The sequence below is a fragment of the Purpureocillium takamizusanense genome, chromosome 11 (assembly GCF_022605165.1).
Source record: "Purpureocillium takamizusanense chromosome 11, complete sequence".
NCBI classification, from domain to species: Eukaryota; Fungi; Ascomycota; class Sordariomycetes; order Hypocreales; family Ophiocordycipitaceae; genus Purpureocillium; species Purpureocillium takamizusanense.
Window position 1 is genome coordinate 335354 of NC_063078.1, and position 22968 is coordinate 358321.

Consider the following 22968-nt stretch of genomic DNA (forward strand, 5'->3'; position numbering starts at 1 on the left):
CCGTCTCCCCATTCGCACAAACGACGCAACTCACACGCCTTGCGAGGTGACTCAGGCGACGCATACGAAGCGAAGTACGTAGGCGCGACGCGGACCGCAGCAAATACGATGGCAATACGGCCTCACTATGGGATGAACATGACACCGCGGGCTCAGGTGGCCATTACTTGCACAACGTCGGGTTTCGATGTGTGCCGACGTCCGAAAAGTGACTGGTGACCGCCGCCTGGGCTGAGTTGGCCGACAACTTGCGAACATTTTAAGCCGAAGCGCTTCACACTCTCCTCAGCATTCGAATAATCATCAATCGGAGAGTCTAGTCATATCACGCTCGTGAAGCCAAACATGAAGATTGCCATCATTGGCGCGGGCATCTCGGGGTGCACGGCATACCTATTGCTCAAGAAACATCTCCCCAAACCCCTTGATGCAGACGATCACTCCATTACCATCTATGAAGCCTACGATACGAACCAGGACACCACTCACGTCGAACGTGGACAGGGCCCTACTCACTCCTCCACGCTCGTCGTCGGCGGAGGGCTAGGCGTTGGGGCCAATGGACTCAACGTCATCAAGCGCCTGGACGAGAATCTCCTGCGTGACATTGTCAGAGGCGGCTATGTCGTTTCGACCATGATCATGAAGAGCAAGACTGGCACCGTGCTGGCCAGGGTCCAGCCGTCAGGCGACTCGGAATCCGACGAAGTCGCGCAGCGAAACATGCACATGGTGTCTAGCAGCCGCCACTCTCTCTGGAAATGCCTGCGCGTGCGCATCCCGGACGAGGCCATCGTCAACAGGCGGATCTCCGCCGTCGTCGCCAATCCAAGCGGACAGAATACGGTAAGCTTCGCAGACGGGGGCCCGTCGGTCGAGGCGGATCTCGTCATCGGCGCCGACGGCTTGAAGAGCACTGCAAAGCGTGCCTTGTTCCCCGAGGCCCAGGAAGATCCGTTTCCGCCTCATTACGAGTGAGTCGTGCACCACACAGGCCTGTTCGCGTGATTGTCCTCTCAGTGCGTTGTCTGACGAAAAGCAGGGGCCTCGTCGGCGTGGGGGGCTTCATTCCGGCCGCCCAAGTTCGAGAACACGTCGAGCGAGGGTCCATGAACTTTGTGTTTGGGGGCAACGGGTTCTTTGGATATTTCTTCTCAGAAAGCACAGACGACTCGCCCCATCGCGATTCACCATACCACGTCTCGGAGCCGAGCGACAGGCTCGCCTGGTGGTCCACCTACACCGCGGCAGAAGCCCCCACGCCGGGCACGCTGGACGGGCCCGCCGTCACCGCGCAGCTCCGGGCTCGTCTCCAGAGCTGGAAGGATCCCGTCATCCAGACGGTTCTGCAGTCGCTCACGGTGGAGAACATGTATCCCACGTGGACCGTCCCGCCGCTGCCGACATGGGAGCGAGACGGCGTCGTGCTCGTCGGCGACGCCGCTCATGCCCTGCCGCCGACATCGGGCCAAGGCTCCTCGCAGGCCCTTGAGGACGTGGAAGCATTCACGCTACTTCTCAGCCACCATCTTCGCGAGGCGTACACGGCTGGGAAGCCTGGCACGTTGGAGAAGAAAGAGGTGATCAAATCGGCTGCCAAGCAGTACATGGAGCTTCGCCTGCCTCGCGTAACGCAAATGCTGAAGGACTCGAGATCCAGGCAAGACTCCAAACGCGACAAAGGAATCATCGAAGAATACATCATGTACGTCTTCATGTGGACAATGGGTAAGTTGCATTACACCCTGAGGTGGGCGCCGTCTCGCCGCACCAGACCCGGCATTTCACGGCACAGCAGGGCTGACGTCGGGCAGGATGCTTCCCGGGAGTGATGGCCAAATACATGAACAAGGCTTTTACCTATGATGTTGCAGAGGAGGTCAAAAAGATCCTTGGCAAGGGCAATTGACCACGCAACGTACGCCGCAAGGACTGGTACGGACTACGGACCCCTGCAGAGTGGGAACGTAGGTTTCTGGGCATGAAGAAAGTCGGTTCGACATCGTACTATCAGCATGGTGTATAATTACATGTTCGGGCCGCTCCGAGGCCATGGTTCCCAGCTCCCAAAATAGACTAATTCTCCAGCGCGATATGTATCCTCATGCAGTAGTATGTACTTTGCGCCATCTGCCGACGAAGTGGCTGGTCGTTGTAGCCATGTAACAATCAATAGCCAGGACTCGACGTTGGACCGCATTCTTGCAAGCCGGCAGAGGTCGTCAGGTATATCTGCATGCGTTTTGCGTCTGGCAAAGCGGAGCTTTCCTGACTACTACATCAACTCGCGACGGGGGCAACATTGTCACGTTACTTTACACATGCTTGGCACAATTCTATATTTGCGATCAACAAAAGCTTATTATTCAGACGAGATGCGCCTTGGACCCTCGCTTCGTTGTCACAGCTTACGAGATCGCTTGCCAAGATTGAAGACGTAAAGCCATGCTGAGATGGTTTTGGGCATGACGCCTGCGGGCCAGGGGAACCCGGTACTCGTGCAGTCAGTAGGGTTTGAGATGCGCTGATGGCATCGGCACAATCGCGCCGTCTTGGCATCACCGCCTCTGAGCCCGAATGGCGTGTAGGAGGTGACTGGGGCCTTTGCTTGCGAGACTCAAGGCCAGTATACAAGGATGCAGGGAGGTTGGAAATGAGCCGGCCGCAACGGAATTCTCTGCCGTGGTCACCACCAAGGCCACTGCGGACCGAGAGCTGACACTTGACAAGACCCGACTACTGGTTGCCAAGGCCGCAGTCATGCGAGACGCCGACTTCCTTGACGCAGCGACTACGGGTCTGCTGCGGTGGTAGTTGTTGATGGTGTTTACGTCCCTTTTGTCTGGTCAACATGTACAAGTCGCTTGCGTACGCACCCTGAGAGATTTGTGGTTTGACGAGTGATGATCGTCACCAGCGTGGAAATGCCGAGGCAGGCGACTTGCATGTGTTTGGTGACGACGGCGCGTGCTGGAGGTACGTCGCCTTCATATACCGTCGTGTCGGTGAGAAGAGAAAAAAAGCCGACTGGTCCAAGCAAATTCGGAGGCTTGATGCCAATGGAGTCCGTGCAGACACTTGCGTGCACATCATCAACGGCCTCGGCAACTCGCTCCTCCTACTAGCGCAGCCCAGCGAATCCTTCGAGCTAGGGCAGCCGTGGGATGCAACGCCATGAGAAGAGGAGAGAGCGAAGGTTTCGCAGAGATGCGTAATAATTGGCGAACACCCGATGCCGCGTCTGGTCCGTTCGGTCAGCAACCTACGGGGAGTGCTCGTCACGTATCGCATGCAGATGACCGCGGGCTTGGCTTCGTGCAGTGTCTCGGACGACATCCGCTGAACATGGCGGCATGGGGAGCGGTGGATGGAGGCAAGCGAGACTGGCAGGCCCGCAACTGAAAGTATGGTAGAGTATGTTTTATTGGAGTATCTGGGCTGTTTGTCGCATGACACGGGTAAAGTGATGGCCTGTCGTGGAGCTTATACCTCGTATACAGTACTCGTATATGGAGTGCCTTTCTTTTAGCGGTAAGCGCGATGATGGTTCTTTAACGAGACACTGCCGCTGCAGTTCTCTAAGACGTCGCTGGCCCGCACCAGATTAAAGAAAGAAACCTCGGCCTGTCGAGGACTACGAGTGTCGTGGGCCCCCTTTGCTGCAGAGGGCCGTGGCGCGAGGCCTGGCAGCCAAGCCCAGTAATAAATGAAATGCACAAGAATGAAGTTCGGTGTGGAAGTAGAACCCAGGCAGGAGAAGCCCTTCGAATGCACCTTCCAGCAGGCCACGGTCTTGAACTGGATCCGGGCCCTAACCCAAGTAGCTACCTTAAGTATAGTATACATATCTCAGGTTACCAAACAGTGGTTATCTGCACACAAACGCGATCAGGTACAAAGTATTGGATACTTCGCATATGCAAGGTACTGATGAGGCATCGTATCCCACGAAATCTTCCCGACATCCCCCACCCCGGGAGGCGCCGACCACAGACCTTCGATCTACTACTCCACCACTTCCAATGCCCACCTCGCGGGATCAACACCACCGTGTGATATGTCACAGCGCGACGTCACAAGTTGGACATGTCCGCACTTGACGCGCATGGTCTAGCTTGGGAAGCCAACGTCAGTTGAAAAGGAGACCGGGGAGACAATCTCGCCGCATCACCACCATGGCGACTACGACACTTGCTACAGCGCACGCGATGCTCTGGTTTCATCGGCACACCCCGAACAGTGACTGGTGCGTGGTTCGCTCTGTCTGTTCCCTCAACTAGTAGCTGACGGGTGGAGACGACAGCTACCCCCCCTTGCCCCCGTCAACGGAGCCCCGTCAACGCGTCAACGGGGAGTCAGACCTCCCCACGACGGTGTAACCTTGCGTTCACATTGTATACACCCTCTTCGAAACGCATAGTTGACGCCACGCATCGCCTTGCCAGGCAAAGACGACAACGATGCCACCTTGTCGCGTGGGGTTTCACTGTTTCGCATCTTTAGCCGTGCTTGGATTAGCTTGTTGCCCGCGGTCTCTCTTCTTCCATCGCCAGGCTCATGCGACTGCCACTGACTGTCTATCGGACATGGCTTATGGATACGCTGTCGGGAAAGGGACAAGGCAATGACACGGACCTGGCAAGGTTTCCTGACTTGGTTATTTGGGCTCCGCTGGACGCATGGCGTGAACCAAGATATCACGACGCTCTCAGATCGATGGGGCCACAAGCCTCCGTCCCGAGTCCCGACACTGGGGTTCCAACCCAGCCGCCACCAGGTCGACAGGCGCTCCTCGACAGAGACGCAGATGCCGTCTGTCACTTCCGACCCTGGACGTGTGCTTTGTTCTCAGAGAGGTGCAGGCGTCCGAGCGCTCAATGTTGCTTCTCATAGGCCGAACTCGAGGATGGCGCCAGACTTTCCGGAGCCTGACCCGTAGACTCGGGTACGGAACAGCGGCGGCGACCTTGGCGCTTGACGCCAAATAACGTGATCACTGATGATGGAGAATGGGGGCGCGCTCTTTGTGGGACCTACCCTTGTTCACTGCCGGTCGATCATCGCGCCTGCTTCGCGGTCATGCGGTGACAGACCCCCAGCTGCGTCCGTAGGCTACGGTGGAGGCGATGGATACCCGACTTAACATTGAAGCGAGATAAGTTGGCCGGTCAGGCCAAAGCACTTGGCACAACATACTTCGTAGGTGCACAGGATTCGGCCATAATCACGTCAGAAGGCCGGCGCAAGTGGGAATGGGAGCCAAGCCGGCCGCCGGGGACTCGGTATCTTCTGACCGTCCGAGGCGGCAACCGAGGTACTGGTCGACGGCCGGCCGCGAGCCCCGGTCGGTCGATTGAGTTGACGACGACTCCGTACGCACCTAAAAGGTACCTACAGAGAGTCCGGCCCGTCTGAGCTCAAGGTGGCGTTCGCCGAGGCCTCTCTGATAACATCCCAAGCATTTGAGATGGCCGGGGCTTGTGGCCTCAAACGAACCGGGCGTAATCATCACCTGCGGACCGCTTCTGCGACAGCGCTAGTCCATTTCGCTTCTACTGGTCCCGACTGCCGGGCCTCCGCTCCGGACCTTGTCAGCAGCGAACACCCTTGGAGGCTCAGATCGAGATGGGGGTGTGATGGACCGAACAGGCCGCTCTAGTGCTGCTAATTCCACTCGACGTCTTAGGCCGCCCCACCGAGCTGTTCTCGACGTGGAGAGTAGACGCTCTTGAGACTTGCTCCGTGTCTCTTGGGGCCGATGGGAGAGAACCCAATTGGCCGGGTTTCGCGGACATTGCTGGGCATTTGTGGCTCGGAAAGTAACGACGCCTCCACGACTAACGGGTGACACGACCGAGACGTATGTATGCGTTCGGCCTACCCATCGGCCTAGCCGCCACCACGGCTCCGGCGCCTCGTCTTCGCCCTCTTATTGCTGTGATGAGCCCGACCAACAATATCTCACCTCTCTTTACGTCCTGCCTACTCATGAGCTCGACTAGAGCCGTCTCGTAAACATGGTATACGGCGGGAAACCCTCAAAGGGCTGCCAGATGTGCAGGGTCCGCAGAATCAAGGTGCGCAGTGGTGAATATCGGATCTGGTCGAGACGCAACCAGACTGACTGAAGCAGTGCGACGAAACGCGACCGACATGCAAGCAATGCGCTAGGGCGCGCAGGACGTGTCCAGGTTACCGTGAAGCCGAGAGCGTAGGAGACTCATCCCGAAGCCGAACGGGTGAGGCGGCAGACCGACAACCTCCGGCATCGCGGACAAGCTCGAGGCCTCTGGCGTCCAAGACGCAAAAAGGGCAATCAGATTTCTCGTCAGAAAGCGAATATTCAACGACGCCTGTTATCATGAACGAGGAGGCCATCCAAGGCTTGCTGCAGCTGCCGGTGGAAGACTTGGCATCGTGCCACTTCATCGCCAACTACGTACTCATTCCGCGCCAGCACATACTGAGCACGCGCGGCTTTCTCGAATTCCTACTCCCGCTGCTGAAGAGCGGCGCACGAATCCCCCATTTTAAGCATGCCTTTGACGCGTGTGCGCTCGCGTCGCTCAACAACCGTGTGGGGAATGGTAACGAGTTTGACAAGCAGGCTCTGGGATCATACACGAAGGCTCTGGCAGCGACTTTTGCCGCTTTGAAGGACCCGGAACTGGTGAAGAAGGATGAGACGCTGGCCGCGATTTTACTGCTCGGACTGTTCGAGAACATCTCCGCGAAAAGCCTCGGCATGATGGCCTGGAGCTCCCACATCGAAGGGGCCGTCCAGCTCGTCAAGGCGCGAGGGCCGGCACAACTCTCCACAAAGACTGGCATGGACCTCTTTGTCGCTGTGCGAACACAAATGGTAGGCTTTCTGCAGATGCGGAGCTCCTATTTTGGCTGACATGTAGCGCCACAGATCATTCACTCGCTCAGTACTGGCAAGGGACCGTCACTGGACGTGAACTGGTGGGTTGACGACAACCCAAACAGCGAGTACGGCGTGCAGTTCCTGCGCCTCAGCAGCCGGACGAGCGAGCTGAAGAACGAGACGAACCATTTGCTGGCAACGGTCCACAAGACGCCGGAAAACACGGAGCGCATGAAGAAGGCCATGGAGAAGTGCCAAGATTTGGACAAGGAGATTGTCGAATGGCTGGAGGAGTTGCCCGAGAGCTTTCGGTGGAAGACGGTGGCGTGGGAGGACTACAACCCGAAATGCGACTACTCCAAAGCCGAGGCGTTCCCGGGCCGCATCGACATGTATGCGGACCTCTGGGTTGTCAACCTGTGGAACGTGATGAGATGCATGCGCATCGTCTTGGCATCGTTGATAGTACGCTTCACGGCATGGACCATCTCTCCAGCGGATTATCGGACGACTCCCGAATATGCAGCCGGCGCCCGAGTCTGTGTAGAGGCCATCGCAGACATCATCGCGTCCGTGCCGTACCAGCTGGGCTGGTTCGCGAAGCACCAGGACCTCCGAGAACGCGCTCAACTGTCTGGCTTCGCCTGCGGTGAGGATGACGCAGAGAAGGGTCTTGCCGGCTACTTTTTACTGTGGCCCTTGACGTGCATCCAAGGACAGGACTGCCTAACTGATGCGCAGAGAATATGGGTCAAGGGGAGACTCAAGTGCATTGGCAACCAGGTTGGCGTTCGATACGGAAACATGCTCTCGCAGGTATGACTATCCTTGGCTAACAAGCGACGATGCGCTTACTGATATGCTCTCCCGCAGCTCAACGTACGGATGCCGTCAATGCTTATTCTTAGAGATCGCCTTGTGAACAACCCGCACAACACGCCTCCCGCGGACATGGCGAGCTTCCTCGCCAACCAAGCGGCCGTTGCCAAGGCTACTCCGAGCGCGCCCCCGGGCCCGACCCGGAGGCCGCCATCGCCCGACGGACAGAGCAAGCAGGAAGCAGCACTCAAGAGGGTGATTAAGCGTCAGACGGAAGAGCTGAAGAAGAAGGCGGTGGACACATCAGCGACAGTGGACGAATGGACAGTCAAGACCTGGCTGCAGCTTTGAGTCAAGCATACGCAAGCGTGTGAGGTTGAGTCAACTTCTGTATAGCTGTGTGGTAGCGTCTGCAAGATCTTGCGTCACACGTGGAAACGGCGTTGCGTTTCGTTTCCAGGGCCTTCCAACACGACCCAACGGATGGCCGCAACGAGGCAGTACAAGTCGGAGTGCTCGTGTCACCCGTTCGATGCTGTAATGTCGGCTGTCGCGGCCCGCTCGCTTTCGGAGAAGGGCAAGAGTCCGTCCCGCGGTCACGGGCAATTCAAAGTCTCACTGCCTGCAGGTGTCGTACGAGCCGCGTGAAGGCGCAGGGGCGAGCTGAGTGAGGTGGTACAACCATGGGCTGGGACGCAGAGATGACGCACGAAAAATTGCTACCAACCGCGTCACCATGTTTGCCTCCAGGCCGGTTCCCCTGACAGGGCATATGAAAGAGGACGGTCCGTGCAGTGCCATACCTAACTTACACAGTCGACAGATTGGGAGACCATGGCGGGCAGTCTTGGGTGTCGCGGAGGGGCGGGCGGCCTCAGGCGCGGGAGTGACGAGCCAACAAGACAAGAACCCCATAAAGGCTGCGGGCTTGTAAGTCGAGCTGGCCGGCACCATGATTATTTATTTTGGGATTCTGTCCCGGCAAACCTCTCAACTCTCGCCCGCACCACCTTTCCGCCCTTGTAATCCAACATCACATCACACCACGCCTTGGCGCCATGGCGCAAACGACGCCACCACCCAGGGCGACGGTTCCTCTGAGGATCCTCATTGTCGGCGCGGGCGTCGCCGGCCCCGCGACCGCATTCTGGCTCTCGCGGCTGGGACACGACTGCACCATCGTCGAGCGCTATCCCGGCCTTCGCGTCAACGGTTTGCAAATCGACGTGCACGATGCGGGCGCAGAGGCGGCCGATCGCATGGGCGTCCTGAGCGAGATTCGGCGCCGCCGCGTCGAGGAAGAGGGGACCAAGTTCGTCGACGTCGAGGACCGCGTGCAGGCCGTGTTTGGGCGCCACGACGGCAAGAAGCAGGCACTAACGAGCGAATATGAGATTATGCGCGGCGACCTGTGCAAGCTGCTCTACGAGAGAACGGAGGAGAAAGTAAAGTACAGGTTCGGCGTGTCCGTCGACGACTTTCAGAACGGCACAGACGGTGTCACGGTTACACTATCCGACGGCACGGTCGAGAGGTACGACCTACTCGTTGGAGCCGACGGACAGGGCTCTCGGGTGCGCAGGATGATGCTGCACCAAAAGGCGGAAGCCTCGTACAGACGCCTCAACGCCTTCTGCTGCTACTTCACCATGCCGCGCCGGCCCGAGGACAAGGACAACATGGCGACGATTTGCCACGTGCCGGGCCAGCGATTCATCATGACGCGGTGGCACACGCAGGCACGGGGCCAGACATATCTCTTCGCCATGAGCCACACCGAGGAGCTACGCGAAGCCCTCAAGAAGGACGTGGAGACGGAGAGGCAAGCCTTCACGCGGGCATTCGCCGACGCGGGATGGAAGGTGCCGCGGCTCCTCGAGGACATGCAGACGGCCGAGGACTTTTACGGCCAGGAGCTGGTGCAGGTGGTATGTCCAAACTGGTCGCTCGGCCGGGTCGTGCTGGTGGGCGACGCCGGGTACGCGCCATCGCCGTTTACGGGCATGGGCACCAGCCTCGCCTTCATCGGAGCCTACGTGCTGGCGGGCGAGATCGCGAGCCACCCAGGAGACCTGCCCGCGGCCTTTGCGGGCTACGACAAGACGCTGCGGCCGATGGTGGAGAAGACGCAGAAGCTGCCGCCCGGCTTCCCGGGGGCGGCCTTCCAGGAGACGGGGCTCAAGGTCGGGGTGCTGCACTGGACGGTGTGGCTGCTCAGCGGCATGTTTCAGCTGGCGCTGATGCTGAGGCTCCCCGAGGCCATGTCGGCGATTGGCAAGTGGTTCCCGGGCAAGGCGTGGGCGCTGCCCGTGTACGACGAGCTGGAGGCGGTGCGGCCCAAGAACCCGTACCCGATATGAGCGTTTTGGTGGTGTGTCGATGACAGGCTTGGGTCTGGGGGGAGGGGAGGGCCCAAGTCGGGAAGCCCCCCTTGGGGGCCAGTGGGATCAACAAATTCAGCAATTCATTCTCCTCTTAATTTTGCCCCATGTTCGATATAGAGCGCATAAACAATAAACTTTCAACTTTTGCAATGTACGAAACCATTGGTGCGACGTACAGACGTTTTGCGGTGACATGCCACTTTTTCCCTCTGCATCATGCTACTTAGTTACTACGAGGCAGTGTTGGTTGGTCGCTGCAGATGCCGAACCGAGCACACGCGGGCACGGAGCGGAGGGCGGTGCTTCGGGGCCAGGGGGCAGCCAACCGGGACCGAAAGCCCGGCCTGGCGCCCGGAGTCGGAACGGACACCCCCGCCCCCATGCCGCTGCCTCCCGTTTGGGAAGGACGATTTTGGCCCCTTTTGAGACAGTGCCTAGGTATCTACGAACGGGGGCTTTTGGGCCAGGGTGGCGGGGATGGTACTGTACTTGAGTACTAAGGTTCGTACGTGCGAAGGATCCGTAGTAGTAGCTAACGGGATGAGGCACGGGACTCTTTCGGCCTGGCTATGCGCTGCATTGACGGGCGCTTCTTAAATCGACAAAGAAAAAAAAAAGATAAGAAAGGGTGGCAAAAGACGGCGATGCACGTCGCGCAGAGAGTAGTAATAAGTTACCCGACCGCGTGGTGCGGTTGGCGGTGCAGGGCGGCCGCGTCATGGTTTGATATTCTTCGCGATGGGTAGATGATGAAGTGCCTATTATGGCGCGAGCTCGGCAAAAAACAAAAAAAAAATATCAAGGCAAAAGCTGTTTTGCCACCGCGAGGGGGACCAACAGCAACGTTCCATCCTTGGGGCGCAGCAGCATGTGTCTTGTTGTTGTTGGGCTTCACGTTTGCTCGAGGCTGACGTAGTACTTGGTATAGGTGGTGTGCACTGTGCATACTTACACAAGTCGGTGGTCTCTTGTCTGCATAAGTAGGATGACGGACATAAAGGAGAGGACCACGGTTGGGGCGGCAGATCGTGGCAGCAAAAGGGGAAGGGGCCGGTTGCGTACGCGTCTTTCTGCACTTACTATACATGTCGGGCAGTTCCTCATAGGGCATGCCACTACGTAAGGTAGCTGGAGACTTGCCTTGCGCGGCGAACACTGGCGGACGAGACGAGAAGACGCAGTCTACAGGGTAACGAAGTTAGGTGGGCTGCTGTGACGAAGCACTGACAGTGCTGGACGGGTGTTGGGAAGGGCTGAGACAGTGGCCGTTGAAGTTTCCTCAAAACGTACGTAGGAACTAACAGTCAGCATCTCGCTCGCAGTGGCCATGCATCAGTCAATCATCAGTGCCCTACAAATGGTTGGGACTCCCAAAAGGTTGGCGGTTGAAGCTGTCAAAGGCTAGCGGCGCTGCGCAGGCCTGAAGCTTGGGGTGCCTGTTCCAGAACCCCGCTAGAAGCATAACCCGCCTGGGCAGCGCAGAGTTCGACATCACGAATTGGGCGATGAGAAAGTTCACTCATCATCATCAACTCAAACGCTTCAGCAACGGCCACGGCACGTCTGGGATCTCATTTAAGCGCCAGAGAGCGACATATTGGAACGCATTTTGAAGTCGCAAGGTCAATAATTCGACATGGCCGAGTCCAAGGGCTTGGTGCGCGACCTCGACAAGCTGGACGTGCAGCTCGACAACCTCGAGGACGCGCTGGGCCCCTTGCTCGAAGGCCTGGATGAGCGGGCATCGCAGCTGCCGCTCCTGGACCGGGCAAAGCTCTTCTCCCTGTCGGCGTATGCGATTGAATCGCTGCTATTCGGTGAGTTGACGTAGCACGCTCAGGACGCCACGCTCCTGGGTCCTCTCCCAGCTCGTGGTGCATGTGTTTGTGAGATGGGGCGATACGGACGCTGACCTTGCTGCAGCATCACTCAAACTGCAGGGCACAGACGCCCAGAGCCACGCCGTCTTCACCGAGCTGAAGCGCGTGCAGCAGTATTTCGCCAAGATCAAGGGCGTGGAGGAGCCGGAGCCGCAGGGTCAGCGGAGCACGACGGTCAACCAGGAGGCGGCGGCGCGGATCCTGAAGGCGGATCTGGTGCGTTGCCCCCTCCCCTTTTCACACAGTCTTGAGACCTGGGAAGTCCGCAGGACAAACTCGTGAGTTTGAGCGAGTTGTGAAGTGCAATTTTGCTGACTGATGGGGTTGGATCCCCTCCCCAACAACAGGCGGACAACAAGGCGCTGAGCGCTAAGCTCGCTGAGAAGATCGCCGAGGAGCGCGCCAAGGCGCTGCTAAAGTCGGTCGAGGGCGGCAGCGGCAAGAAGTCTAAGAGGGCGGCAGATGACTCGGCGTCGGCGGGCGAGGCGAGCACGGATCAGGGCGGCAAGAAGAAGAAGCACAAGCACGGGAAGAAGAGTCGGAGGTGAGTGTGCGAGAGAGTTAGAGGCACGCGCGGAGGGATTTCGCTCAAGGCGACGGCATCCGGTATATGGCATAGGCATGGGCGCGAGGGCGTTTGATTGTCCGGGTTTTTTGTTACAGGTATACTTGTTTGGGGGGCCATGAGGGCTCATGGGATTTGGCCCGGCGGCAGATACGCCTCGGGCATGTTACGGACCGCGGCCACGCCTCGAGGACAATGAGCGGCTGCGGCCTCGTTTGGCGTCTGCGGACGCGAACGGTATAGAGACTGGGTGTAGATAATACCACCACCAATCATAAAACTGAAGATGGATAACGGGGTAAGGCTGCTCCAAGTCATGGTCATTCTCTAGCCTCCGGTTCGTAAAGAAATCAACATCCCTAGAGTTGAGGAAACCTTCTGTCTACAACATGCCATACTTGTAGGTACTCAGCACAAGTTCACATGGCCACAACATCACTGTAGCGTAGCAAGATGTTCAGTGCCCGGACCGACCAGCCGCGAGACCCCTGCCCTGAGTGCGCTGCTGCCCCAGACGGGATGGATCCAATGCATTTGACGGGCGGTTCCAGGCGGCTGAATCGCTCTACCGAGGCCCTCCCGGCCCCACGCGTGCAAACCCCAGCCCTGCCATTGGCCCGTCGGGCCTTCAACGCCCGCCCGCCGCAGAACATCGCGCAACCCTTCTCTTGTCTTCCAGTCCTTCCAACCTCTGGCCTCTTCGTTTTCGCCTTCTCTCCCTCGCGATATCACCACCACCACCACATTCGAAACCACGACACCCACTTTCTTCTCCTCCTCCTCCTCTTCTACCTCCGCCATCAACAACAACCCCGCCATCCGCAACCATCATGCCTCGTCAACGCTCCGTCGGCCGTGCCCCCAGCCGCCCTACCGCCCCGGCGCCCGCCGCTCCCCAGCAGCACCGGCCCGCGACGACCATGGCCGCGCCCCCGCCGCAGCAGCAGATGGCGCCGCCGGCGCAGCAGTCTGCCGGCCCGGGCCTGTTTGGCCAGATGGCCAGTACCGCTGCGTAAGTCGACTTTCCCCCCATATTCGGATACTGCTCTGCATGGAAGAGTGAGGTGGAGGTGGTGCGGCATCCTTCGGGCCAGCGAGGGATGCGTCTGAGATGGACGCATGGACCAGGACAGGCAACGCTCGTCACGCCCATGTCGGCCGGCGTGCTGTCAGTGAATGGTTCCTCGGCTCTTGCGCATCCACACACTCGCAAGCCCGGAGCAGCACTTTCATCAGAGGCAACTCGAACATAGCAAGTTGGTAGCTGACCAAGACTTTTACCTCGCAGCGGTGTCGCCATCGGCTCCTCGGTCGGCCACGCCATCGGCGGCCTCTTCTCCGGCGGCTCCTCCGAGCCTGCTCCCGCGCCCCAGCAGCAGGCTGCCGTGCAGACGCAGAACCAGCAGCAGCAGCAGCAGTGGGGCAGCAACAACTGCGCCGGCGCCGCCCAGCAGTTCACCAAGTGCCTCGACGACAACGGCGGCAACATGCAGATCTGCAACTGGTACCTCGACCAGCTCAAGGCGTGCCAGGCCGCCGCCAGCCAGTACTAGAGCGTCGTCGTCGTCGCGCCGAGTATATGGAAGCAGGGTGGGGGGCGAACACTGGGTCCGGTACTGAGCACGGTTACGTTTGAAGGACCTACGGGGATGGCAGCATGAGCGTGCATATCTTGGGATGGGCAATACGAACAGGCCCACGGACGAATCGCCGCTTTTGGATTTGTATTATACATTGTAAAGAGGCATTCCCGCTCTAAAGGGACTCGGCGTCAAAATCTTCACACGTCTAATCGTGCCTCGCTATCCTCCTCGTCTGGGCGCGGCTCAAAGTTTAGCTGCAGAGTGTTAGCGGCTTCCGCTCTTGACCGAAGAGAGGTGTGTTCACGTGTAGTGTAGCAGGTGTACTGACCGAGTTTCCATTGTACAGCTGGTGGTCCGCCCTCTGGTCGTTTGGATTCTGGAATCCACGAATTCGCCGGTCCTTTTCCGTCTGAGCTGCTGCGCTTGATGGGCCGTCTGCCTCGACTCCGGCCGCCGCCGGTCTCGCAGCCGCCTCGCCCCTCCCCGCCAGGCCGACGAGCCCCAGGAGCCACATGAACAAGCCCACGAATGCTGCGAGGATCCTGGCAAAGATGTTTTGCGGCGCCGCATCGTACGCGGACGCAAACTGCTGCACTGGGATGAGGATGAGCGTCGATGACGGTGCGAGGCCCAGCTCGGCGAGGTTCTGGCTCTCCTCGGTCGCGTCGATGGCGCGGTTCGGCCGCGGGGTGAGCAGCTGCCGGAACGTATAGGGCAGTTTGCCGTCGGTCCTGTTCTCGTCGACCCACCGGCGCACGTCGCGGAAGGGCGCCCCCGTCTTGAACCTCGAGCGGAGGGTGGACCCGTCGAACAGCCGCACCTGCAGGGACGTCATCTCGCCGACGCGCGTCGTCGACGGGAGCTTCGTCTCGGGGGCGTTGACGAGCGCGGCGGCCACGTCGCCGGTGCGCTGGGTGTCGAGGCGCATCTGCTGGCGCTCCGCCGCGCGCTCCCGCCGCTCCGCCTTGTCGTCCTCGATGCGCTTGAGGATGCGCCGGCGCTCCTCCGTCTCCTGCTGGCGCCGCTTGCGGAGGAGCTCGGCCTGGCGGTGCGTCCGCGCGGCGTCGGTGTCGGCCCCCGTCTCGGCGTCCGCCTTGGCCTTTTCCTTGGCCCGCGCGCGCTCCTCCTTGGCGCGGCGCTCGGCCTCCTCCTTTGCGGCCTGCAGCTTGGCGGCGCGATCGGCGAGCACGCGGCGCACCGTCTCGGAGCGCTCGTTCTCGGGTGACGGGGAGGAGGCGGTGCCTGCTGCCGCGGCTGGTGCCGTAGCTGCCGCGGATGGAGAGGGGCTGGAGGACGGTTGAGCTGCCGGCGTGGAGGATGACTCGGCGGATGGAGCTGTTGGTGCTGCTGGTGCTGGTGCTGACGCAGCTGCGGAGGTGGCCGGGGTGGGTGAAGCGTTGAAGGCGCTCTGCACGCGCCGGAAGAAATCGTCACGAGTGGTGCCCGCTGCGATGTACTCCTTGAGCTCGCCATGCTTCATGATGACGATTGTCGGGGTCTGTGGCAGCGGGAAGATCTGGGCGAGGTAGCCGGCTTCCTCGGAGCCGGCCTGCAGGCGTAGAGCCACCGCCTGTTTCTGGATGAGCTCCTTCAACTGCTCATGATGACGCTGTTAGCATGTATGAGCACCGGGAGCCGAGAAAGGAGTTGTGCGCTCACGGAGCTGTCCTGAAGATACTCGTCCTGCCATTGGCGGCTCTCGTCGTTGTCGTCTATGTCTCGGGTCAGTGAACCCAACCTAGGGCGGGCCCCATCTAACGGGGGGGAATCAAGACGCAAATAGGGGGGGGAGACTGGGCTGGGCCGTACTGGTGACGAAGCAAAGGACGAGCTTCTGCTGTCCGACGGCCGAGGAGATGCCCTCCTGTAACGACCCTTTGTAGAACATGGTGGTGGGTAGTGGCGTGTTGTGTGGCGGGGAGCAGAGAGAGAGAGCGCTCGGAAAGGCGTGAAACACCGTGAGAGGCTCGCGAGGCTGTAGGAATGGCAATGATGTCGGCCGCTTATAGAACTGGGAACGAATCAGACGGCCAATAGGGAACTAAGTATAAAGCGTAGTGTCGGCGGAGGTGATATATCGCTACAGTTGGTGGACGCTGGGGCGTGAGTGGATGAAGCATTCGCAGGTGTTGAGGAACTACTCATCCATGTGTCGACAGGCTCGACACCGAAAGGCCAGCGAATGAGCTCCCCCACGTCACAGGGCAGGCACCTCAACGCCTCATCCTCCATAGTCCGCCCGTCCCGTCCCACGCTCCCCGCCCTAATCGGCAGGCGGTGAGCCCTCGGGCCGGGCACCCGCAGCGGACCTCCAGCGGGGCCGCGCGGGACATTCCAGGCGCCATCTGCCTGACAGGGTGTGGCTTTGCCAACGACCTGGAGTTTCGTGCTTGCAACGGGTGCTCTCCTCCACATCACTCGGTCGGTCGGTCGTGTCGGCAGCAAACCAGCAGCCCAAACGATGAACTCAGCACCGTTCTTCCTGCTGCGGAGCCTGCGGACGAGCGCAAGCTTGCCCAAGCGCGCTCCCAGACGATGCGCGGCGGCGCTGCCCCGAGCACCGCCGCTCCGACGACCCTTCTCGACGACGCGGCCGCGAGCCGATAAGCCCCAGCCCGTCGACGACCCCAACTTCGTTTCCGCCCTCGATGCGCCGCCTAGGATCGTCCGCGCCGGGCGTCGGCACGGCCCAGGCCTCATCCTCCTCGGTGCGTAACGCCCGCGAGCGCGCAGCCTCGTCCTCTCCTCTCCTCTCCTCTCCCCCCCTCTCCTCCGGCCCTGCCCTCCTCCCCCGGCACCTGCTTTTTTCGCCCTTGGGCTTGGGCTAACTTCTGGGCCCCCCACAGCCCTGATCCCCATCACGGCCTTTGCCCTCGGGACGTGGCAGGTCCAGCGCCTGGGCTGGAAAAACGACCTCGTCGCCAAGTTCGAGGACCGCCTCGTTCGCGACCCCCTGCCCCTGCCGCCCACCGTCGACCCCGCGGCGATCCACGACTTCGACTACCGCCGCGTGCTCGCCACGGGCCGCTTCCGGCACGACCAGGAGATGCTCATTGGGCCGCGCATGCGCGACGGGAAAGACGGCTACATGATCGTGACGCCGCTGGAGCGCGACAACGGCTCCACGGTGCTCGTCAACCGGGGGTGGATCGCAAAGGACCGCCGCGAGCAGCGGACGCGCCCGGACTCGCTGCCCCGAGGCCAAGTCACCGTCGAGGGCCTGCTGCGCGAGCCCTGGAAGAAGAACATGTTTACGCCGGAGAATAGGCCCGACAAGGGCCAGTTTTATTTCCCAGACGTGCAACAGATGGCTGCTCTGACGGGCAGCCAGCCTGTATGGATAGAGGCCACCATGGGTATGTCTCTCCGCTCCCTGTGCTTCGCTTCGCGCCACCTGTCTGTCCCCTGTCGAGCTGACTCTTGCTGACACGTCCTAGAACCCGAGTACATGCGGATGATGGACTATGAGGCGCGCGGCATCCCCTTTGGCCGCCCCGCCGAAGTCAACCTGAGGAATAACCATGCCCAGTACATCTTTACCTGGTCAGACCCCACGCCTGCCGCATTGTCTCGATGCGCTTGTCTGCTGACACGCCGTTAGGTACGGATTATGTGTGGCCACGACCATCATGCTGTACATGGTTGTGAAGAAGCCGGCCAACAGCGTGGCCCGCCGCGTCCAGGTCACCAAAAATCTGTGAACGAGGCCGTTGCGATGCTTCATGTGACCTCAGTAGCGTCTTCGTCGTCGTCGCGTTCCCCACGCGAGCGTTTGGCGCGGCGCAACTTGGCGGGCCGGGGCAATGGCATTCTCAAGTCCTGAAGCAGCTCCCGCGGCAAATGCTTCTGCGCCAGGGAGAACAATGTAACATCAGACCCAATTTGGCGTTGCCTGTACGATATTAGAAGACAGAACAAGACTCCATGATACCCGTCAACTCACCGTCCCATTAGCGTGGCCACGTCGCTCTCCTCGATCGTCTTGCGTTTGGCATGTCGCGCGTATGCGCCGAGGTCATCCCCCAGCTGCTCAAAGTACCACTCCGACGCCTGCGTCAGGGCGGTGAGCGTGTCAGCTGATATGCGAGGGTTGCTGAGGCCCGAGGACTGGAGAGCCGTCTGCGCCACTCGCTTGACGAAAGACGGCGGCAACGAGGGGTATTCGATGCCATGCTTGGAGATGCGCTTTTGCGGCTTGCGGCTGGCCGCCCGTGACGCTTTCTGTTCCACGAGACCGGTCAGCTCAGCCGTGGTGGCATCCGCCTCGGGCATGTCGAAGTCATCATGCTCGGGCGGAGCAACTGAGGGATCATCGAGGTCCCGATGCAAAGACGCTTCAGCTTCCAGTTGATCATCTGGCGCTTCCTCGTCTGACTCTGACAGCGGATCCTGCATCAAAAAGGTCGTCTGGTCATCCAATCCGGGCGGTAGTTGCAGACCAAAGTCGCTTTCTCGCTCGAGGGTTGCGGGCCACGGCGCCTCGACATCAATGCTGTTGCCAGGTTAGAGATTGCGCGCAGGGTGCAATAGTTACACTTGAGGTTAGGCGCTCATACCGGTCATAGGTCAGATCAGCGGCCTCGGGTCTCTCTTGAAGATCCTCGAGAAAGCCGGGAAAGAAGTCGGACGCACGGCCGAGATCTGCGGTCGGATCATTGTTGAAGATGTCGCTGGATCGGACGCTGCCGAAGCTACCGCGGGACAATCTCGACCCCGGTTGCTCGCTATACGCGCGCCTCGGCTTTTCGACCGAACCGAGCGTGATATCCTCGAGACCAGAAGATCGAGGAGGCTGCAGATCCGAGTCGTCGTCGTCGTCCAGGGGTAGAGAGAGTCGCGGCTGATCAATAAGCAGCTCGTCGTCGCTCTCTTCGGGTATTGGCGCGACGCTCGGGGGCTTGCCGCGAGGCGACGACGAAAGAACGGGCTGGCTCGTCGGGGCCAAGACCTTGCTCAGGTTGCGCAGTATTCCCATGGGCGTCTCCCGCTGCTCCCGGATACTGCGGCGGCGATTCTTTCCCGGCGTGAACATGGCCGTGCGGCGCTGGTGCAGCGCGCGACGAGCGGCCGTGGCGTGGGGGGTCGGGGCATTGTTGTTGTTGTTGATGCGACGGCCGCCCGACGCCGAGGTCCCGCGTCGAATCGAGGCCAGGAGGTCTCGGGTCGCGCTTCGATCGAGGGGCGTATGGACGGAGCGGCGCGAGGACGGAGGCTCGGCGCTGATGGCTCGACGGGCGGGCGTCGCAATGGCGATGGTTCGCTGGGCAGGTGTCTTGCCGCCACGGGGCTGGTCGAGACCCCGGGTTCCCGGCGTGGAAGCCATATCGGCTACGTGCCCTGGCTCCGCGGGTCGCCGTACAGCTGCACGCACGCGTCACGGGCGACGGCTAGGGAGGCGAAAGAGTAGTCGCGGTCGTCGTTTTAGCAAAAGGAATCGTGAGGCGGGCCCGGGCGACGATCTGCTGCTTAGCCGCGTCTGCAGCAACGCAAGGATGAGGCGTGCGCGGAGGCGTGATGCAGGGGCCTGGCCACGCGATGGCGCAAGAGAAGTAGAGAGTACGTGCAAATGGATGAATCGGGGGCTGTGGCGCGGGCGTCGTCTACCGGCGATGAAGGTGTAAGTGCAACGCGTGTGCGTACGACGCGGTTGGAGAAGGTCTGACCTGCTGGTGTCTTTTGGTGGGGCAGGACGTGGTGAAGATAGGTTATTAGGAGTACCGGGCGGGTACGTTAACGTTAGTGCCCTACGCCGGGGGACTTTATCCAGGGGCGTGGAGTTGGAGCCCAGTTCAACTGTGGGGCGCGAACGACAGTGAATTGTACCTATGGAAGTAGGCACTAAGTTACTTAGTACTACGGTAGTTAGTTACTGTACTTGCCTTCTGGGTTACCGCCAGTTCCGCTCAACCCAAGGTTGTAAACTTATGAGTGCTTCGTACCTGTACCCACTGTATATAACGGAATTCGCCGACGTGTACGACGTAGTTCCGGGCTGATTGTCTCAGATGAGATTCTAGGAAATTTTCAACCACGAGGGGCTCCAGACTCGCGAGAATGGCGACACCTCAGCCTCTAACTTTCAAAGGATGTTTTCTATCCGGTGGCTACGTCATCATCGTCCAAATTCCTGCTGTCCTGCCCTCCGTCGTTTGCTCCTTGACATGATGTCCGTAAAGAAACGCAAACATGGCAGTGTTGTATCCCCCCCCCCTTGGCGCTGCGAAGAGTCGATAGTCACGCTCGTTCGCATGGTGGAGCCAAAAGCAACTGCATTCATCATGGATATCATAAAACTAAACCATAGCTACAAGTAATACAAGTCGCGAAGAAGCTTCTCGCAGAATAGATGATAGCCGCCCACCCGCGGTCCTGCACGCATCCAGCACATGCCCGCCCACCAGACGATTACCAACGTGAGTGTCCCCTCATCAGTATGATGAGTAACTGGAGGACGATGGCGACGACGAAGATTTCTTGTGGCCGTGTACCAGCGAAAGTAACGTTCCTCCAAACGCCTTGGCGTCTTTCACGCTCGACATCAACATGGATGCGACCCTGCCATAAGGCGTTGCCTTGCCTAGTGCTGCCAGACCCTTGAAGACGACGTTGACGGCGCTATGATGATCGCCGTGACCATAGTGGCTCATCGCGGAATCGACAATGGACTTTTCCGCGTGTCCCAGGCCCTTGTACGTCTCGTGCGAGCCGGACGTGTGTTTGGTGAGTTCATGCTTGACGAAGTGGCCGACTGTGCCGATCCCTCGTCAGTTACCTGCCATGCTTCTAGCGGGGGACGAGGGCTCACTGTTGACGTACTCAAGCCCATGATGAAGATGGGATGTCTTTAGCTTCTCTCGTCCTGACGGGGCCAAAGAGGGGGTGGTATATCCGAAATGGCTTGGTTTGACGGCGGCCAGCAGCAGAGGGGACCGCGGGAAAACAAGTGTTGGGGTCAGCGCTTCGCCTTATATCTGGTTGAGCCTGGCAGCGTGGTCGACAGTGGCGGCCTTGAGGCCTCTTTCCCATGACCAAATCATTTGATAAGAGCACGGTTTCAGCCGTTGGCGGGCCGGCTGATGCATTCATGCCCGTGACGGAACATGGACCGTGCGTCGGCAGCTCCACGTAATTGCGGCGTCGGCAATTCAGTTTTGATGTAGATGTGGACTGGACCGAGTCTGCATGATGACGATATCCCTAGTAGAAAAAGGTGACTCACGTCTCGTAAACCTTTGCGGGCAACGGTATAGATGGGCGAGAATATCAATACTTGGAGTGAAACCGAGACGCCATCTGCGGCAGTCAACACACGAGCAAACGAATTTGAACCGTGGTGACATGAGGCTGACGGAAGCCACTTGATCAGTCTCCAATAGCGAAGACGCGGGCCGCATGATTGCAAATGTCATTACTAAAGCCCAGATATAGAGGCTGCAGCAGCAAAGAGACGGAATCAAACCGCCGCGCGGATGTGGTGGTGACCTGTAGGTAGAAAGGTGCCTGCCAGTTGACGTAGTCGAAGGGATGGTGGGCCTCCACGTTTAGCTGCAAAGAGGTGATCTGTGCGGTCGTCCCCCCTCTGCCTGCTTCAGCATGTGCCGAGTCCCGGTTCTCACGATACTAGCCTCGTCTCTTGGTCGCCGGCTCGGGCTGCCCCGTGCTCATGTTTTGTTACGTTATCATGACCTAGTGGAAACCCGAGATGACGACGACTCTGCCAGACGCAAAGCGAAAACGCGAGTGTCTCTCTCCCGGAAAAGGGGAAGAGCCAAGAAAAAAAAAGAAAAAAAGGTTGCAGCGAGCTTGCATGGGTGTCTTGCAGCGCGGGACTGGCCCTTCCAGTCACTTTGTCTGAAGACTCCAAACAACTCATTTACGCTGGCTCACCACCGCTCTCTACGGTGACTAAAGCTGTCCTGCGAGATATTTCATGGAACGTTAGAAAGCGGGGAAGAAAAAAAAAACAGGTTCTAGTACGGTCTATCTTGATAACTATGTCGGCATGAATGCCCTAGCCTTGGTGTAAGTGGTCTCTTCACGACCAAGGGGGCATCGTTGAGGAAGAACGCGAGCGCCGCTAGGAAAAGCGTCGGGGACGAGGACCGCACGGCCCAAGAGATAGTCCCCAGGGCTTCTGGTTTCCATGCATACTTTTTTCCGGCCTCGTCAAAAAATTCGCCGAACGTACAGTGACCTTGTTTCCTATCCTCCACGGTACGGATGACAAGCTGCTTAATGTCTTCGTCGAGGCATTCCAGCAAACTGAGAATCTTGTCCAGGGACGGCATGGGATGGAAGTCCTCGGGACTCAGGTCAAACCTCCGTGCTTGAAGGCCAAAGTTAGCAAGCTTTCCGTCGATACCAGAGGAAATGGCATTGCACAACGCCAACGGCGGCGGCGCTTACCCCAGCGACAATAAAGGTAGTCGTATTGTGGCCCATGGTCCAATTTCGGGACTATGTCCCGGTACGGCGAAAGATAACTAGCAGTCGCTGTCGGTTCCATGGCTGCTTGGAGGTATTTGCACAAGAATCGGAGTAGCAGCCGGGGGGAGGGGGGATCTTGGGGCTTGGGACTACATCAAGCGGCGGCAATGGCTGGCCGGCTTCTTGTATTTAACAGCGGCCGCGTCCTGGAGCTGTCAATACTCGAAAGTTATAGTAATAAGAAACTTGACATCTAGGAGACTCGTAACGGCCCGAGAGCAGCGATGGCTCCTGCCCGCGTACTATTGCTCACGGGCAAAATCTTTCATACGACCTGGAACTACTCGACACTTGTCCCTCCCATCAAAGTGCCAACGACTGACTACCATGACCGCCCACACATGCGCCCGCTTGCGGTCTTATCGTCGGTTCGAAACGGCTG

General features: G+C 59.3%; 9 protein-coding genes across 9 annotated transcripts; 6 read left to right on the forward strand and 3 right to left on the reverse strand.

The window, feature by feature from the left end:
- Positions 1–44: 44 nt before the first annotated feature.
- JDV02_010005 (uncharacterized protein) lies at positions 45–2107 on the forward strand. The gene is made up of 3 exons (XM_047991711.1): positions 45–974; positions 1043–1728; positions 1815–2107. The coding sequence occupies exons 1-3, from the start codon at positions 346–348 to the stop codon at positions 1907–1909; spliced, it is 1410 nt and encodes a 469-aa protein (XP_047847723.1). The 5' UTR covers positions 45–345; the 3' UTR covers positions 1910–2107.
- A 3946-nt stretch (positions 2108–6053) lies between these two features.
- Positions 6054–8038, forward strand: JDV02_010006 (uncharacterized protein; the record flags this gene model as incomplete). Its single annotated transcript, XM_047991712.1, has 4 exons — positions 6054–6077; positions 6134–6862; positions 6917–7684; positions 7742–8038. 4 exons carry the CDS (start codon positions 6054–6056, stop codon positions 8036–8038), a joined length of 1818 nt encoding a protein of 605 aa, XP_047847724.1.
- Positions 8039–8745: 707 nt separating this feature from the next.
- JDV02_010007 (uncharacterized protein) lies at positions 8746–10047 on the forward strand (the record flags this gene model as incomplete). Its single annotated transcript, XM_047991713.1, has 1 exon — positions 8746–10047. The coding sequence occupies one exon, from the start codon at positions 8746–8748 to the stop codon at positions 10045–10047; it is 1302 nt and encodes a 433-aa protein (XP_047847725.1).
- Positions 10048–11597: 1550 nt separating this feature from the next.
- Positions 11598–12815, forward strand: JDV02_010008 (uncharacterized protein). Its single transcript, XM_047991714.1, has 3 exons — positions 11598–11888; positions 11995–12167; positions 12299–12815. The coding sequence occupies exons 1-3, from the start codon at positions 11708–11710 to the stop codon at positions 12497–12499; spliced, it is 555 nt and encodes a 184-aa protein (XP_047847726.1). The 5' UTR covers positions 11598–11707; the 3' UTR covers positions 12500–12815.
- A 389-nt stretch (positions 12816–13204) lies between these two features.
- JDV02_010009 (uncharacterized protein) lies at positions 13205–14346 on the forward strand. The gene is made up of 2 exons (XM_047991715.1): positions 13205–13528; positions 13805–14346. Exons 1-2 carry the CDS (start codon positions 13347–13349, stop codon positions 14067–14069), a joined length of 447 nt encoding a protein of 148 aa, XP_047847727.1. The 5' UTR covers positions 13205–13346; the 3' UTR covers positions 14070–14346.
- Positions 14167–15997, reverse strand: JDV02_010010 (uncharacterized protein). The gene is made up of 4 exons (XM_047991716.1): positions 15909–15997; positions 15759–15811; positions 14428–15693; positions 14167–14353 (listed from the first exon to the last, which is right to left on the reverse strand). The coding sequence occupies exons 1-4, from the start codon at positions 15985–15987 to the stop codon at positions 14297–14299; spliced, it is 1455 nt and encodes a 484-aa protein (XP_047847728.1). The 5' UTR covers positions 15988–15997; the 3' UTR covers positions 14167–14296.
- Positions 15998–16339: 342 nt separating this feature from the next.
- SHY1 (surf-like protein) lies at positions 16340–18087 on the forward strand. The gene is made up of 4 exons (XM_047991717.1): positions 16340–16807; positions 16946–17455; positions 17537–17642; positions 17701–18087. Exons 1-4 carry the CDS (start codon positions 16561–16563, stop codon positions 17798–17800), a joined length of 963 nt encoding a protein of 320 aa, XP_047847729.1. The 5' UTR covers positions 16340–16560; the 3' UTR covers positions 17801–18087.
- Positions 17230–19779, reverse strand: JDV02_010012 (uncharacterized protein). Its single transcript, XM_047991718.1, has 3 exons — positions 18656–19779; positions 18043–18591; positions 17230–17991 (listed from the first exon to the last, which is right to left on the reverse strand). The coding sequence occupies exons 1-3, from the start codon at positions 19420–19422 to the stop codon at positions 17820–17822; spliced, it is 1488 nt and encodes a 495-aa protein (XP_047847730.1). The 5' UTR covers positions 19423–19779; the 3' UTR covers positions 17230–17819.
- A 748-nt stretch (positions 19780–20527) lies between these two features.
- Positions 20528–20925, reverse strand: JDV02_010013 (uncharacterized protein; the record flags this gene model as incomplete). The annotated part of the gene is made up of 2 exons (XM_047991719.1): positions 20528–20847; positions 20916–20925. 2 exons carry the CDS (start codon positions 20923–20925, stop codon positions 20528–20530), a joined length of 330 nt encoding a protein of 109 aa, XP_047847731.1.
- Between the last annotated feature and the right edge of the window lie 2043 nt (positions 20926–22968).